The sequence below is a fragment of the Adiantum capillus-veneris genome, chromosome 17, assembly GCF_014529385.1.
Source record: "Adiantum capillus-veneris isolate H3 chromosome 17, ASM1452938v2, whole genome shotgun sequence".
Lineage (NCBI taxonomy): Eukaryota > Viridiplantae > Streptophyta > Polypodiopsida > Polypodiales > Pteridaceae > Adiantum > Adiantum capillus-veneris.
In genome coordinates, this window is record NC_140947.1 from 88,399,418 (window position 1) to 88,415,345 (window position 15,928).

At 40.2% G+C, this 15,928-nt stretch overlaps 1 protein-coding gene and 1 pseudogene across 2 annotated transcripts; one reads left to right on the forward strand and one right to left on the reverse strand.

Annotated features, from left to right (window-relative positions):
* Nucleotides 1–7,788: 7,788 nt before the first annotated feature.
* LOC147437661 (uncharacterized) lies at nucleotides 7,789–8,607 on the forward strand. The gene has a single exon (XM_086486588.1). It carries the CDS (start codon nucleotides 7,789–7,791, stop codon nucleotides 8,605–8,607), a length of 819 nt encoding a protein of 272 aa, XP_086342714.1.
* A 3,805-nt stretch (nucleotides 8,608–12,412) lies between these two features.
* On the reverse strand, nucleotides 12,413–13,603 carry LOC147437662 (uncharacterized; annotated as a pseudogene). The gene is made up of 2 exons (XR_015184724.1): nucleotides 13,388–13,603; nucleotides 12,413–13,223 (listed from the first exon to the last, which is right to left on the reverse strand). The product of XR_015184724.1 is annotated as an uncharacterized LOC147437662 (transcript).
* Between the last annotated feature and the right edge of the window lie 2,325 nt (nucleotides 13,604–15,928).

The window sequence follows — 15,928 nt, forward strand, 5'->3', positions numbered from 1 at the left end:
GTTAAATTCCCAGAAAGGAGAATCCCCTTTAAGTTCAAGGAAAGAGATATGTATATAGATGCTAAGGAAATGGGTAACACTATACCCATTGTACATACACAAGCTTTCAACAAGTCAATAAAGAGCTCTATTTTCGTGTACATGATTTTTGTTAAAGATTCTCAAAATGAACCTAATGTTTTAGCAAAAGAAAATATACACAACCAAAAGAAATTAGAGTTATCCAATTTTCTTAAAGGGTTTCAAGATGACTTTATTGACGACATCCCTTGTGAACGACCTCCTAAAGGAGGTAATGATGACCATGCAATTGAACTTCTTCCAGGAAGTTCACCACCTAACAAACCTCCTTATATAGTTTCTCAAGCTCAACAAGAGGAGATTATGCGGCAAGTGCATGAGTTAGTTGAGAAGGGCATGGTTACGCCTGTAGGATTGACCTAAAAAGTGGCTATCATCAAATAAGGATAGTTGATGAAGACATTGTAAAGACCGCATTTCGCACTACGTTTGGTCTTTACGAATACATTGTCATGCCTTTTGGCTTGACGAATGCACCAACCACATTCAACCGCTTGATGGAGAAGCTATTCAAGCCTCACTAAACCTTTACTGGAGTGTTCTTTGATGATATCATCATCTACTCTAATTCATTAGATGAACACAAGAAACAACTCCAGGTAATATTTCAAGTTCTAAGAGAGAATAAACTTTATGTTAATCAAAAGAAAAGTGAATATTTCTTACAAGAGATTCAGTATTTAGGTCATATTATCTCTCAAGATGGCATCCAAATGGATCCATCAAAGTTAGAGGTAATAAAAGGATGGCCTAAACCAAGGAAACTTCTCTTTGGTCTATCACCCGCAAATGGATGGACAAAGTGAAATAGCTAGCCTAACAATTCTCGATCTACTAAAAACTTATGTAACGGAAGTAGATCAAAGATCCCAATGGGAGGAGTACTTACCCTTAGTGGAGTATGCTTACAATAACACTGTACATACTTCCACGGGAAAAGCACCTTTTGAGGGAAGATCAAAAAGTCCCTTGCTACTTAAGGTACACGGGAAGATCTTCGCTGCAGATAAGTATAGCCGAGACCTACAAGAATTTTTCCAGAAGATTAAGGATGCTATCTCTATCTCATAGCAAAGGCAAAAGGCTGCTGCTGACAAGCACATAAGATCCCAAGCCTTTAAAGAAAATGATTGGGTCTTACTCAAATTTCCCAAGGCTTGATTAAGGCACACCATGGGCAAGAATCCTACGGGGCACCAAAAGTACTATGCTAAGTTAGCAAAAAGGTACTATGGTCCCTTCCAGATTCTTAGGCCAATCAATGAGATGGCCTATCAACTCAAGTTGCCCAGTCATTGGCTCATACACAATGCTTTCCATGTGAGCCTATTAAATCCTTAAAAAGGAGAGCCACCTCAAGAACCAACTATTGAAGACCCACCAGAGATGGAGGACCAAGAAGAGGTGTTGCAGCCCGAGTCCATTCTCCGACATGAAGACAAGGTACTAAGAGGCGGTAAGACTATCCGACGATATCTTAATAAGTTTAAGAATTATCCTTTTGAAGATGCTAGATGGATGCAAGGCATACAATTAAAGGATAACCTAAACCTTGTCAATGCTTACAATGCTTCCCTAGAGTAAGCAAATGTACAAATGTTAAAAATGAACAAAGTTTTTGTCTTATAAGACTCTCTTTTTCTTTATTGTGCACAAAAATGAAGTAGTATGCATGCTTAGATCAAGTTTGCGGAGACGACGTCTGCCAAACACCAAGTAGAGCTTGTCACTCTACTATGGAAGACGATAGGACTAATGTGCATACATGCTTGCGGCAACTTAGGCTCTCAAGCACCAAATGGACTAGTCATCCATTAAATGAATATGCTTTATCTTCTCTACCCCATAGTCGAGGGCGACTATGATTTCAAGAGAGAGGTAATGTCATAATAATCAATATATAATTCTCCTAAATGATTTTGTCATGTTAAACCGATCATTTAATATGGGGAAGTGCTAGGGGAGAAAAAGCTAGAAATTGGTTAAGCTAACAGACCGGCCACAGTAGGGATCCAAAGGAGGAAAAATAGGGATCCAAAGTGGGGACCATCTGTAAAAGAGTCATGTGCAAAAATGGGCTTAAATGACCCTAAGGTTCAGCCCATTTAGACTTCCAAAATGCTAAGGTTCCAAAATTCAAAGGTTGTGTCCAAAGGTCAAACATTGGGGGAATTGGATGCTTTGTGTGTGTCCCAAAAGTCTTTATCAATCCCTACATAGGAGGGGGCAAGTCTTGCAAGTAGGGGATGAGAGAGAAACACACACACACACACACACACACACACACACACACACACACACACACACACACACACACACACACACACACACACACACACACAGAAGCTCCCTTTACACAAAGGGAATGAGGGACACATGTCAGCTCCCTAGCCCATATGCCCACAAGGTGTACCCAATTCCTATTGGATGGCCTTGGAGGTGGACCAATGAGAATTAGGCTAGAGTAAATCTAGTTTAATTACTTTAAAAAAACTTAATAAAAGAACCAATAAGAATTAAGCTCTCTAGAAGACTATTGGACATTGTCCCAAGGGGACCAATGAGCATTCAACAGCCCAATGGCTTGCCTGATTCCTATTGGCCAGGAGGCAAAGGGGTCCAATGAGAGTTTAGTTGAATTAAATAATTACCTAAAGCTCTTAGAAAAGGGGAAAGGGGGACACATGTCAGAAGATATCACTTATGCTGCTTAATTACCATTGGCTAAGCCTGGGGAGGTCCAATAGGATGCTAGCAAGAGCAAAAAGCAAGAGGGGTCGACCAAGAGAGAGAGGGGGCTGATTTTTGCAAGGTATTATCACACACACACTCACACAATCTGATGTGTGAAGTAAAGAAGACTCTCTATCCTTCTCAAGATTTAATGTAAAGCTTACCACCTACTCCAAGCTTGTGAGAAGGGAGGCCTACACCAACAACTCTTGGCTTTGTGATGCAAATCCAACCAAGAGCCAAGATTCAATGCATGCTCATCTTCTCTACCATGCTAATTACTAAGCGAAGCTATGCTAATATGACTGATTATGTGAGGAGATGTACATCTTTCTCGTAAGAATACTCCTTCTTCCTCTCAATCTACTCTCATACCCCGCTAGCTCTCACCATCTTCGAAGGTGTGTGAGGTCTTGGGTCTGAGACCGTGTGGGAATTGATGTTTCCATCTTCATTGCACTATCTAGTATTGAAGGAACACTGGAAATTGTATTGTAAAATGTCTCTCTTGATAGGAGAAACCATAATACAAAGCCTTTTGGAGGGAGGAACGGCTCCATGCAAATCCGGTCCTCAACTGTTGTCAATTGCTTAATTTCTCTCTCTTTTGAAGTATTGTTCATGCTATCTAACTAGGTGTTATGCTTTTTGTTTCCCTCTCGACCCAAGCACTCTTGTTATTCTCATTAGGAAGCTATTCTAATGAAATTCTCACTACGTTCATGCTATTTTCTGCTACACACAAGTTACTAGACCATTAAATGTTACACTTTGTACATATAATTATGTTTGTGCACCAGATCTACATGTACACAAGGTCTAGTTTTTGTGAGTGATCGACACGGTTGACTTTCTTTTGCTATGACATCTGTTTGTTAGAATAAATATGGTTTAACTATGAACTCTCAGGACTTCCATAAGCTATTAACGGAAGCAAGGCTTCCAATTCGGCATCTTGCATTGAGATTTTTTTTTTGCATATTATATCATTACATGCAAAGAGGGTGTCTATGATATACGCAACAAATCTCTCTTGCGCAACAGCTATGGCTATGAGCCATCTTCCAGCGAGTTGTCCTCCGAAATTTCATGATAATTGGTTACAACAGGATGACCAGGTTAGACACTTTTTAAGTTTTGTTTATTTTGGAAAATATTGTATGTTGTGCAAAGCAAAGTGCTTTTACAGTTTCACATGAAGCAACACTTCTAACGTGTACGTCAATACAATCCATTGACTTCAAATCAAGGGCATTGGTATACACGTTTATGGAACTGGTAAAATATGGATATCTGCTCCCATTTTATCTGTGGAAACATCAAGTTAGGATATCACCCTAGTAGTAGAGGCTACTATGCAAGGCACTTTTGTTTTGGCTCTCACGTTGGAGGCCATCACTCTTGGCAAGGGCTTACAATTCTCCATGCAAGGAATGCTAGCTAGGTGGATTCAATTCTACAGCCTCATGAAATACGCTTCCGCTATAACACCAGACACTCTATCAAGGACCCAATACGTTGTGGATGGTTTAACATGATTTTTGGTTGTTGTCAATGCACAACAACACTACAAAGGACCTAAAACTCGGACTTATTCACAGACAAAGTGACAATGCTAAATCATCCTCATACAATCACTACCCCTACACGGTAGGTGGGTCAGGATGTGTTTTGTGTTTTTCTGTTACCTCTCTCCATGAGAGAGAATCATACCAGAAAACTACGGACTGCTTATAGGATAAGCGGCAAGTCAAGCATAAGATGCGTAAGAGCACACAGATTGGGGACACAAATTTAGTAACTTAAGGAATGTTCCTCAACCCAGCATGCTCTCTCTCTCTCTCTTTCTTTCCCACTTCTCTACGGGAAAAGTGAAACTAGGCATGATTTTATTAAAATATTTTTATGTCAATACGGTAACAGTAAGGGCTAAGCACAATTTTTTGAAACTTTTGGAATGCCTAAGATCCATCTTTTTGTAATCCATCGGTGATTTCTTTCAAGATCGACCAACTCTATTTAGTAGAGTACCCATCGCTTATAATGGACAAGAAAGGGTCTTGCCATTATAGATTTTTTGGGCATTATTTTAGCACTACACACTTTCCTTGTGATAGTTCAGTTGAGTTTTTGACTGTCTTAAACTCATAAGGTCTTATCTCTACCAAGGTGTATGGATGAAGCCACCATTTTGACGGCACGACTGTTCACACAAAACCACGATTATGGATTTTTGGGTGTCCAATTTCAATAGAGCTCCTATTAGCACTAAGAGTGCCTGTATGAGTACAATTTGGGGTAAGAGACAGAGCGTGATTATTAATCACTTAGTAAGGGTTGATGGTCTATTCTTGGAACCTTAACACTTGCATTGTCAAGGAAAAAAGTCCACAAACTTCCAAGGGGTACTGGGAATATTTCAACTTACAACGTAATGAAATGCCACGGGCAAACCCAAGGGGGGTCATGGACAAAGGCCACGGGCCAGCTACTTGTTGAGCAGTTTTCATGCAACAATTAACCAAGGGGTCTGACAATGTTGCTTTCACCAAGGGGTCTGGATTACAAAATCAACACCAAAGGTTATATGTGCAATCATGTGCAATATTACTTGCATTGTACTAATTTTCAATTAGTGTTCCTAGGCCTTTGTAGGTGGGAAATTTGGATAGATACCTACAAATAAGTGAACACTCTATCCACCCTCCATGTACGTATCTGATTTGGTTTTATGTTTTTTGGTTTTCTTTTTCTATGTAGGATGCAGAAAAAATGTTGTCATCCCTTTTTTATCTTCTAAGAGATGACAAGGTCATGTAAGCACCAAGACTTTAGGGTCGTCCTGTCCAAAATAATTTTTTGCATTATGTAGTTATAGACCCATTTGTAGGGTTTATTTGGCACATGTTGTCACATGGGATGCAGCATGGTCTAGGAACTCAAGGAGTTTGGTTTAGTTAGTGTGGAGCAATGATAATGAGGGTCCCTCTCACTCCCATCGTAGAGTGTTTGCAGTTACCTCCACATACAAGTACATCTTGTACTTGTAGGATGTTCTTTTTTCAGACATCCTTACTTGAGACATATTCCACATGTGGCGAATATGAGTCTTTGGGACTGACACTGGTACTCACTACTTTAAATATGTGTCACGACAAAGTCCCTAGGTGCTGGTCAAATCTGTTTTCTAGAACATTTTGGCACGACGTATCAAGAGCAATTTCGATGGCCAGAAATTGTTGGATACTTAGAATGGCTTGTTCAGGTACAAGTACTGCTAAACAGCATTACAGATGGTTGTTCAAACATATAGCAAGGCACTGAGTTGTTAATGAGAAAGTTTCATTGTTTGTCTCTAGAAGTGATTAATGTTTCACCTTCTATTATGGTTGAAACGTTTTAGCAAAGGTTGATTTGAAGTGGCATGCATATTCATCACATCCGTTGCTTATGAAGCATTTTGCACTCTATGTGCAGTATCTCTATCAGATTAATTTTGCGTCTACCAATCACCAATAGAGGTCATGGCTCGGTTTGGGTGCTTGTGGATTTTTCAAGTTAACCACGATGTTTATTCAGGACATTGTTGATTCCTCAACAATATTGTATGGTATTGTGATCCCCGTTTACCAGTGATCGAGGAAGACTGTCTGTAAACCGTGGGGAAAATACCTCAGTACTGTTTGCTATCCAAGGAGGATAGACAGATTAGAAAGTGTAATCTTGTGCTAAAGGATACACACTGTGTGTATGTTAGTAGAAATCCAATTAGTTAGCATTTATTGCTCTAATTGGAGATTTCTTACCATACGTTAAAGCATGTTTGCGATTAGGTTTAGTCTCTTCATGTATAATTCAACTTCTCAACCTTGAACGTCAGTTATGGTGGGGTTGTTTACTTATACGAGAAGATAACAAGTCACGAACTTAAACTTGACTGATGAGTTACGTCAGCAAGTTAGCTTCATGGAAAGTGAGACTAGATACTATTTCGGGCACATCTGAGTTGTGATAACTAATTTAGGATACTCAAGTGAGTTCTAAATGCAGTTTACACACGATATTGTCAATGAGATGGTTACACCAAGACGGTTGCAACGGAACAACAATGTGGAAAATCAAGATGTTACTCTTGGTTTCATTGAACCTCCTACTGAACCGTGTTCTGGTCAAGAAAACAGCTGCATCCCTGCAAGATGCCCCTGTGGAAACCATTAGTGCATCATCACTCTTGTTTTCGAGGTAGAAAACGCTTCTCGAAAGGGGGAGTAATGTCATGCCAAGGGCAATGCCCAGTGGTCAAGGACCAGGCCCAAGGGGCCGACTGCAAGTGTGGATAGGGAATGAGGACCAAGGGGCTATCTAATGGGAGGTTGGGAGGCTCATTCCAGGTAGTCCCACCATGGGCTTTATAGATGGGAAATGAAAAATTTTTCCAAAAGAAAAAGAAAGTAGATATTTCAATTTATTTTAAAGTTGTAGAAGGTCAAAATAAGAGAAAGCAAAAGGAATTAGAAGAAGAGCTAGCACATGTTATGGAAGATCTCTTTGGAGATGGACCAGAAATAGGGCAAGATATCGATGAGGAAGCCCATCCAATGCACAAAGAAACAAGCTTGGAGCCAGCTTCTAAACCTAAGAAGCTAAGAATATGGAAACCAACTTGGAAGTTCGAGCATAAATGGGCTTACCCTGTAGTGATTGAGAGAAAGCTTAGGATAAAATGTGAGTGCTGTGTATTGCAAGCACAAAAATCCTTTCGCTAAAAAAGGTACTCTAAAAATCCAATTGTCTACTTTGCATGAGCACAGCCAGTCAGATGAGCACAAAATTGTTGCCTTTAAGTGGGCAAATAGGGAAAACAAGATTTGCATCCCTCTTCCTAAATATGTAGTTACTTTTGAGGATAAACAGAATACTAGAGCCATGAAAATTATGTGGTAGATGTACTTTGTTGTGCGATGTGCTGGGCCAATGGAGCTCTTTGAGAAGTTTTGTCTCCATCAAATTGAGCAAGTCTTGCCAAATATGCCAAAGCATGTGGACTATGGAACCTACTTAAACAGACACTCTGGAATAGAATTTGCACAAGCCATTGTAGATGTCCTTTGGGAGGGTTTATATAGGCAGATTCACGCGAGTCCTTGGTATTCACTTCTCGTAGATGATAGTACAGACCGTGGTAAAGAAGGTCACTTGATTGTTTATGTCAGCTACTTGAAGGATGGGGGTAAAGGTGAAAATGACCTAGCATTCATCAAGCTCATAAAAACAGATGACAGTGGAGTAGAAGCCAAATATGAGGCTATTATTAAGATGCTCAAGGAAATGGGTTTATGTCTTAAGAAGCTTGTATCTCTTGCAACCGATGGATGCTCATTGATGGTCGGTTGCAAATGTGGACTCTTTGCTAAAATGAAAGCAGATGTGCCACATATTCTTCTTGTACATTGTCTTGCACATAGAGAAAACCTTGCAGCAAGTCAAGCTGTAGGTGCCTTTCCCAAGTTAATGCGCTTGGACAAGCCATATAGAAGCATCTATACGTGGCTTCACGCATCTGGGAAAAGGATGGATGATTTAAATCTTGTCGAGGGGGCTCTAGATGTGCCTGATCTAGCCATGTTGTCCATACACTCTGTGAGGTGGCTGTCACGAGGCCATATGATGGAGTGGATGGTAAAGTTTATGCCTGCATTAATATTGGAATTTGGCAAAGAAAAGCCAAGCATTTATGACGAGCTCTTGATCTATGCAAATCAGTTTTGCATTCACATTCTAGCTGATGTATGATAATAGCTAAATGTCTTAAATTGCCAATTTCAATCAAACCTTGCAGATATTGCTAGCATATCTGGTTATGCTAACGTGACTTTGCAAAACCTTGGGAAGAGAAGTTCTCGAGAGACCTCAAGTAGCTGTGGGACAAGATATCTAAAACGCTTTGTCAAGGAAACATTAGGTGGAGAGATCATGTTCTTTGATGTTAGTGGAGATAGGCATGTTTATAAGTTAACTTTTGACGGCATTGAGGGGAGCAGGAGAGGTGGCTTGTTTCAAGATTGCATGCAGCTTGGTAGAGAGCTTGTGGCCAAGATGTGAAAAATCTGAAAATAAGGATGCAAGAAGACATTTCACTTTTTGATGCGTGCAAGCTTTTCTCCCTCAACACTATTCAAGCGACGAGGTGGAATAGGAAACTTCTAATAAAGAGTGGTTGAAGACCATATTGAAACAATATGGTAGCTTGGTTGATGATGTAGAGAAATGCATGGGAGAATTAGACTCATTTACGACTGTTTTGGCGAGTAATTTTAAGCGAAAAAGCTTTGGTAATGGATGGGATGAATGCAAGGATGATGTTACCATGCGTGATTTGTTTCCAAATATGATGAGGCTTTGGGAAATTTAATTTGTTGCCGGTAAGTACAGCAACTGCAAAACGTGTGTTTTCTATCCAAAATCATATCAAATCGGCTCATAGAACTAGCATGACCATAACAATTCTGCAAAACTACATGTTTATTCGTTTGCATAGACGTGAAAATATATCAGATGTCCCATGGGATGAGGTGTTTTTAGCATGGGCTGCAAGAAGAAGAGGTTGATAAATATCTCAGCCTAGATCGTTGCTATATGCAGTTGAGACCTGAGTTCGCTGCTATTTCATGTATTCCCAATGACCAAGTCTTGCCGAAGTTTATATTTATTTTAAATGGGTTTTATATTTCTAATTTGATTGCGAGACACTTAAAAAGGTTTTTTGAGATTTCACATTGCTAGCTGCTAAAGTAGTAATGAACTCATTTTCATGACTAAAAGATTCGATAGTCTTTTGAAACTTTTGTAAGTATTGCTGAGAAATTTCTTTGCTAGTTGCTGAAATAATAGGAATTGCCGATTCATGTCTAAAGGATTTGAGAGTCTTTTGAAGATTTTGTAAGCACTATTGGACGAGCATTAAGATAAATCACACTTTTGGTAATGAAACTCTAGTATATTATTAACTGACTTTTTGTATTGTCTTTGTGTTTATTTCTATCTTCGTAATTGAAACATGATTTTTTGAAGCTAGATTAGAATTATGATGTGAGCTATAAATGTTCTTTGATGAAACCACAATATGGTAATGACACAACATTTGCAAAAGTCTAGGTACATTTTGAAATATTTCTAGAAAGGTAGCAACAATTTTGCATCATTCATGTGTTGACTCTTGAGTTGTGTCGAAGGAAGGTAGATCTTATTTTTAGATATCCGATTGACTCATGTGAGCTTTGTAGAGAGCTTCATAAAGTTCGTACAAAGAGAGGACTAGTTAGCGAGCTGAGAACACACTTGTTTTCTATAGTTTTATTGAGTTTTGTGGTGAGTATGTCGACTATTCAGCGGCTATATGTATTGTGATTTGGATAGCATATTTTGGTCTCTTTTATGGTTGTGTATAATTTGTGTAAAAGGGGAGCTTTGTAGAGCAATACAGCCAATACGGAGGGAGAGGCAAAGGATTCTGGCCAATTATCAAATGCTGATGCGTGCTGCCAACAAGGGGGATGTTCAATGTTCATAATACTATCTTCTCCTTGTTATATGAGGCTCCAACAATGACTGATATATGTAAAATCTCATCTCTACACTATGCTATTGCATTCCTAGACAACCTTGCTTCTTGACCATGTTCAAATTAGACAGGTTAATAAAATTTTACATTGCACTAGGAAGGCTTAAGTGCATGATAGCCTTTCCCACGTGACAGACATTTGACAAAGTTAACCTTCCCTAGGAAATGGAAGGGTACCCTGCAATTTCTAGGCCTGCTTGGGGTTGCAAATCGGTTTCTTGAAATTCATTAATGATACAAAGTGTGTTCATGCCTCAATTATTTATGGGTAACTCACTTGACCTATCATCTTACAAACTTGTGCACAATGCTATGCATTTGTATAAACATAAGATTATCTCCTATATCTCCATGCACAAAACCGCAACATGATCATAGATTTTTTTTTTTTAATATTAACACTTGTGACATGTTAATAACATGTTCACAAAAAAGCCCGTTGGGGTTGACTTGGGAACCACGCTTAGGAGTGCCTATAAAGAAAGATGCTCATCCCTAAGATAAGGACGTTATTCTTCGAAGGATGCTCCTAGCCAAGGAAAATAAAAGCCTTAGTGGGTTATAGGAAAAGCCAGGTGAAACGGGTCATTTCTCAAGTCGTGTGAATATAAGATGTTAATAATGCATTTCCTTAACGTATTCACACATTTGTGAACACATTTTTGAAATCCCTAGTGAGGACATACCTTCCTTAAAAGAAAGAAATGGATTAAGGATTTGAACCTTAGAATCATACAAATTGAGATCGAGATGCTATGGTATATTCTCTACCTTCGACGTTTCTATCCATGAATATCTTCTTTATAATTGAAAAACAAATTGGCACATAAGAGTAGTGAAAATAAAAAAATGTATGTTAAGAGTTGATTTGTAGTGAAGTTAGTAGAACTATGTCTACTTTGCTTTGAGCCTAGCAAAATGCTTTGCTACTTTACTAGATGATTAATCTTAGAAAGTGTGGATCTATCCTCTTTGGTGAAAGTATGATGTGTTTTGACTCAAGCTTGTTGCACTATGTACTATATGTCCACTACCACAATGGTGCAGTATGCCTATGAGGCCTTTAAAAATATATGTGACTCAAAGGACATTAGGTGCAACTAGTAAAAGAGATTGTAGTATTGATGCATTAAGGTCGAGTTACATCCACTATCATTTGTTTCAGCAAGAAAGATGAAAAGAGAAATTGAACTACATTACGGGAAGGAATATGCAATATCTCCCAGTTAACTATGAAAATGCAACAAAGTAAAATTTAACACTCAAAGACCGATCCATTTGGAAAGGTTGGTTTCAAAAAAGTATTGGTTATAGTTATTGCTATTGACTCCCAATCATACTCCATTGTAGCCAAGTTCATGAAACAAACCAATGAGAGTGCTATTTAGGATGTCAAGATGCAATGGATTCCCATTGAGTCCAATTGGGTGCACAATATTGTAATAAGCTCAATTGCGTATTTAAATGTATATAATTAATTACAATCGGAAAACAATTCCATTGATTGACACATATCTACAGTACATTCAATCCAATTGCACTTGATGTAATCGATTTAATTAGAGCAAGCAGGGCATAGTCACATGCAAAAGATTGACATGAAAACTGAGCCCTTTAGGGCCTAGTCAATTGATCAATTAGCCCTTGATTGCCCTATATGAAAACAACTCATTTAGACCGGCCAAATTGGGCCTAGAGACAAAAGGGTCCAATAGAATAAAAAAGAGGCTAAATTGGCCAAAACAAAAATGGATATAATTGGATTTCATTGAATGTAGTGGAAGTTGAATTGTATATTGTAATAATTGGCCTCAAATGGGAATGTTACTCACGAGGCACTCTAGGTTGCGCTAGTTTACATCGTTACTAGGAGGAAAATTGGCCATTTAGGAGAAATAACTTTCCTATACACTGATCCCACAATGTTAACAATCTCTCTCTCTCTCTCTCTCTCATGCACAAATTAACAAAAAGCAGTGAACAAAGCTGGTTTATTGATTTTACTGATCATATTCGCGGCTATGGCAGGTCCTTGCCATCGCACGGCGGAGTTGCTGAAGCTAGGGATCTACAATGGGATGAATATTGACGTTGGTATAGACCCTCACGAAGGAGCAGGGGAATGTTTCCAGAGGACCCTGCGTCGGCGGGTACAATCCATTGAGGCCAAATATCGGTGACCGACCCAACGCCGGTGAAGCCAGAGAGGCCGGTCCTGAGGAGGAAGTAGCTTTTGCAGCGAGCGCCGGTGGTGTCAGGGCAGGGCAAGGACACATTACAAGCTTGAACCAAGTGGAACTTGGTGGCCATACTAGAGTTCTCTACAAGGGAAAGGATAACCCGTTGATGCCAAGCACTGAATTGCCAACCAAGCTTCAGCTGGGTTTCGGAGTTGGTGATGGTGAAAGCAGTCCCCAGGGTGATGTTCTCTCCCGCGGAAGCCGACAGCGCTGTCAAGGTGAACATATACCCTTCGTCGCTGGCGTTGCCCGTGAATGAGACATGCTGGCCAAACCAATCACTGACAGTCAATCCCCCTGTGGCTACCAGCGCATTGCTGTAAGGAGCCACAAGGTGGTACTCCACATCGAACTACGTTGGCTCGTTGCACACACTCTGAAAGGGGTAGGCATAATCTTCTGCTGGGCAGCCCTCCTCTCGAATCGAGAAGCCCACATCGTCCTTCCTCTGGGTACCCTGCTTGACGTCGTCCGCAAGAAGTCCACCAGCCGCACCAGCTATGCTTAGCGCCACCATCGCAGTACCCATGCAGATTAAAGCCGCGAAGCTGCAAATTAAACAGACCATCCTAACCAAAAATATTAGTACGACTGATCATGATCATGTGCGCAGGTGTTGCTCACACTAAATTATACATAGATAAACGTGCAGCTACTCATACAAGAGAGATAGGGAGAAATCAGAGAGAGAGAGAGAGAGAGAGCTAGCTACCTCAGCATTTCATGCGCGCAGCAGCCATGGAGAACTTCACTAGTGCAGGCCATGCCAAATTGGATAAGCTCGAGATATGCAATTGAGTCGCGTGCAATTTATGGTGATCCAGCTTCGAGCCCTGTAGTGGTGATTCACTGATGAATCAAAAAGCGGTTAAGAACAGCGCATCCGTCACATTTCAATGGGTCTTGTGTTATACCCCATGGAATATGATAGACCAAACGTTTCCCCATGTGCCCAACAATGCTTGTGGATTAGTCCAAAGCTTACGAAGCTTGACATAAATTTAAATTTTCACCTCTCTTGTTTGCCATTGTCGTAGACAACATTGGGAGAACAACACCACTCTAACAGACCTACTTAGCACAATGTTGTCCTAATTCATCTCCCTTCTCTTTGGAACAACACCACTCTAATTAGCACAATGTTGTAACTAGTACATGAGGAGACGGCAAACAAGGGAGGAAACCTAGGCGAACCTCTTTGCTAAAGCCTTTCAATGCAAGCGACGAGTCTACTCGTGGAGCGCACATTAAGGTGTGGGGCAATATTGTGGCTAATTGAAAAAGGGTTTGTTTGTGGGTACTGATTATGTCGTGGGATACTTGACAAGTTGTAGTAATGGTAGGGGAGGATCTTGCTCTAACCAATGCGCAAGATTGGGCTAGCTATTTGGAGCATCTTGACCATGGCATGCTCTGAACATAGAGCGGGATGCTAGCTCCACTAGCGAGTGGAAGAGCAATAGAGGATTACTAATGAAAGTAAAGGAGTCACGAAGGCTAGGGTTATCGTCATTGATAATGCAAGTATTTGGGATAACCGCTTTGTTGCCGTTGTTTCCTATTAAGCATGGTGGATAAAACTTGTCAATTAGTGAAACACTGCGAATTCATATTGGCAAAAACCTTTTTTGCTTTTGATTCTTAAGAGGGGTGTTGACTACATATGTAAGCTACTCTTAGAGATAGTTGAGATGAATTTGTTTCTATAGAGAGGTGCAGTGAGTAGTGAAGACACACCCTTTTGACCAGCACCATATATACGATAATTTTGTGGAAGCCGCTTGGAAAAGGGAGTAGTCCATGTGGTCATATGCATTGTCCACCAATATTGTTAGCTTGATAGCTGTGTTGCTTTGCTGAGGAGGAGCTCAAGCATAACTATTTATACTAAGATTGCATTTTAATTTTATCTTGAAAATTTAGATTGAAGGGTAAGAAAACCTACAAAAATTTGAGAAATTTAGTATACAAACCTTTAAACACCGCCAATTTACCTCTAAAGATTTTCAAGAGAGAGGTTTCTAAGATTCGGGAAAAATAGTTTTGAGGATTTTGTATGCAAAAGTGAATACCCGATGGGTCCTTTTCATTGTACAATGGTGCTAACTTCACATCATTATTGCGTTGCTCCTCTTTTGCCCACCAAATGGATGTTGACTATGAGGTGGGGTGACTCTTTTCCTTATAGCTGAGAGACAATCATGTGGTTGACAAGATGTGGGCTAGCTTTTTAGAGCATCCCAATTGGCATGTGTTGATAGAGGGGGGTGCTAGCCAGCGTTCGGGAAAAATCATTTTTCCAAACATGCAAAATTCCTTTCCTTGAATTTGCCAAGAGGAAATTTTAGAAAATTAGGCTGCTTTTTCAGGTTTTTACACTATTTTTTTCTATTATGGGGCGGAATTTCTCCTTTTTCCCTTGCCATGAACCGGCATTTTTGGAATTGAAAACGGCACGATATTAAGCTGAGACACATTTTTCCCGAACATTGGTGCTAGCTTCACTCATGAGAGTGGGAGAGCAATACAAGATAATTAATGAAAGTAAAGGAGTCGCAAAGGCTAGGGTTTCCATCCTTGACAATAAATTGCAGGTATCTTGGCTATTTATACATTAGAGGATTTCCATGTCACTATTTGGGACACTACAAGCCATGCTTAACATTAGCGACGCTCATACTTCGACGCTCAAACATGAAAATGCACGGCGTCGCTATGAGCGTCGCTATGTTAAAAGTAACATAGCGACGCATATAGCGACGTTCATAGCGACGCATATAGCGACGCCGACAGGGCTAAAAAAATAACTGAGAGCGTCGGAAAACTCAGATCTCAGATCTGAGTTTTCAACGTGCGCTTAAAGCAAGCAAGATAACGCTCTCCCTCTCTCTCTCTCTCTCTCTCTCTCTCTCTCTTTCTTCTCCACACACACACACACACACACACACACACACACACACACACACACACGAGGAGAGGAAGGAGAGCCAGGTATGCTCCTTCCCTCTCCTCACTCTCATGTTCCCTTCCCCTCTTTCTCTCTCCTTCTCTCTCTCTCTCTCTCTCACACACACACACACACACACACAGACGAGGAGAGGAAGGAGAGCCAGGTATGCTCCTTCCCTCTCCTCACTCTCATGGTCCCTTCCCCTCTTTCTCTCTCCCTCTCTTTCACTCACACACATTGTGTTTTTGAGAGAGAGAGAGAGAGAGAGAGAGAGAGAGAGAGAGAGAGCACAAGCATAAACAA

Bases quoted from the DNA above. Each gene is read 5' to 3' on its own strand.
- LOC147437661 (XM_086486588.1), top strand. From the start codon at position 7,789: ATGGAGCTCTTTGAGAAGTTTTGTCTCCATCAAATTGAGCAAGTCTTG.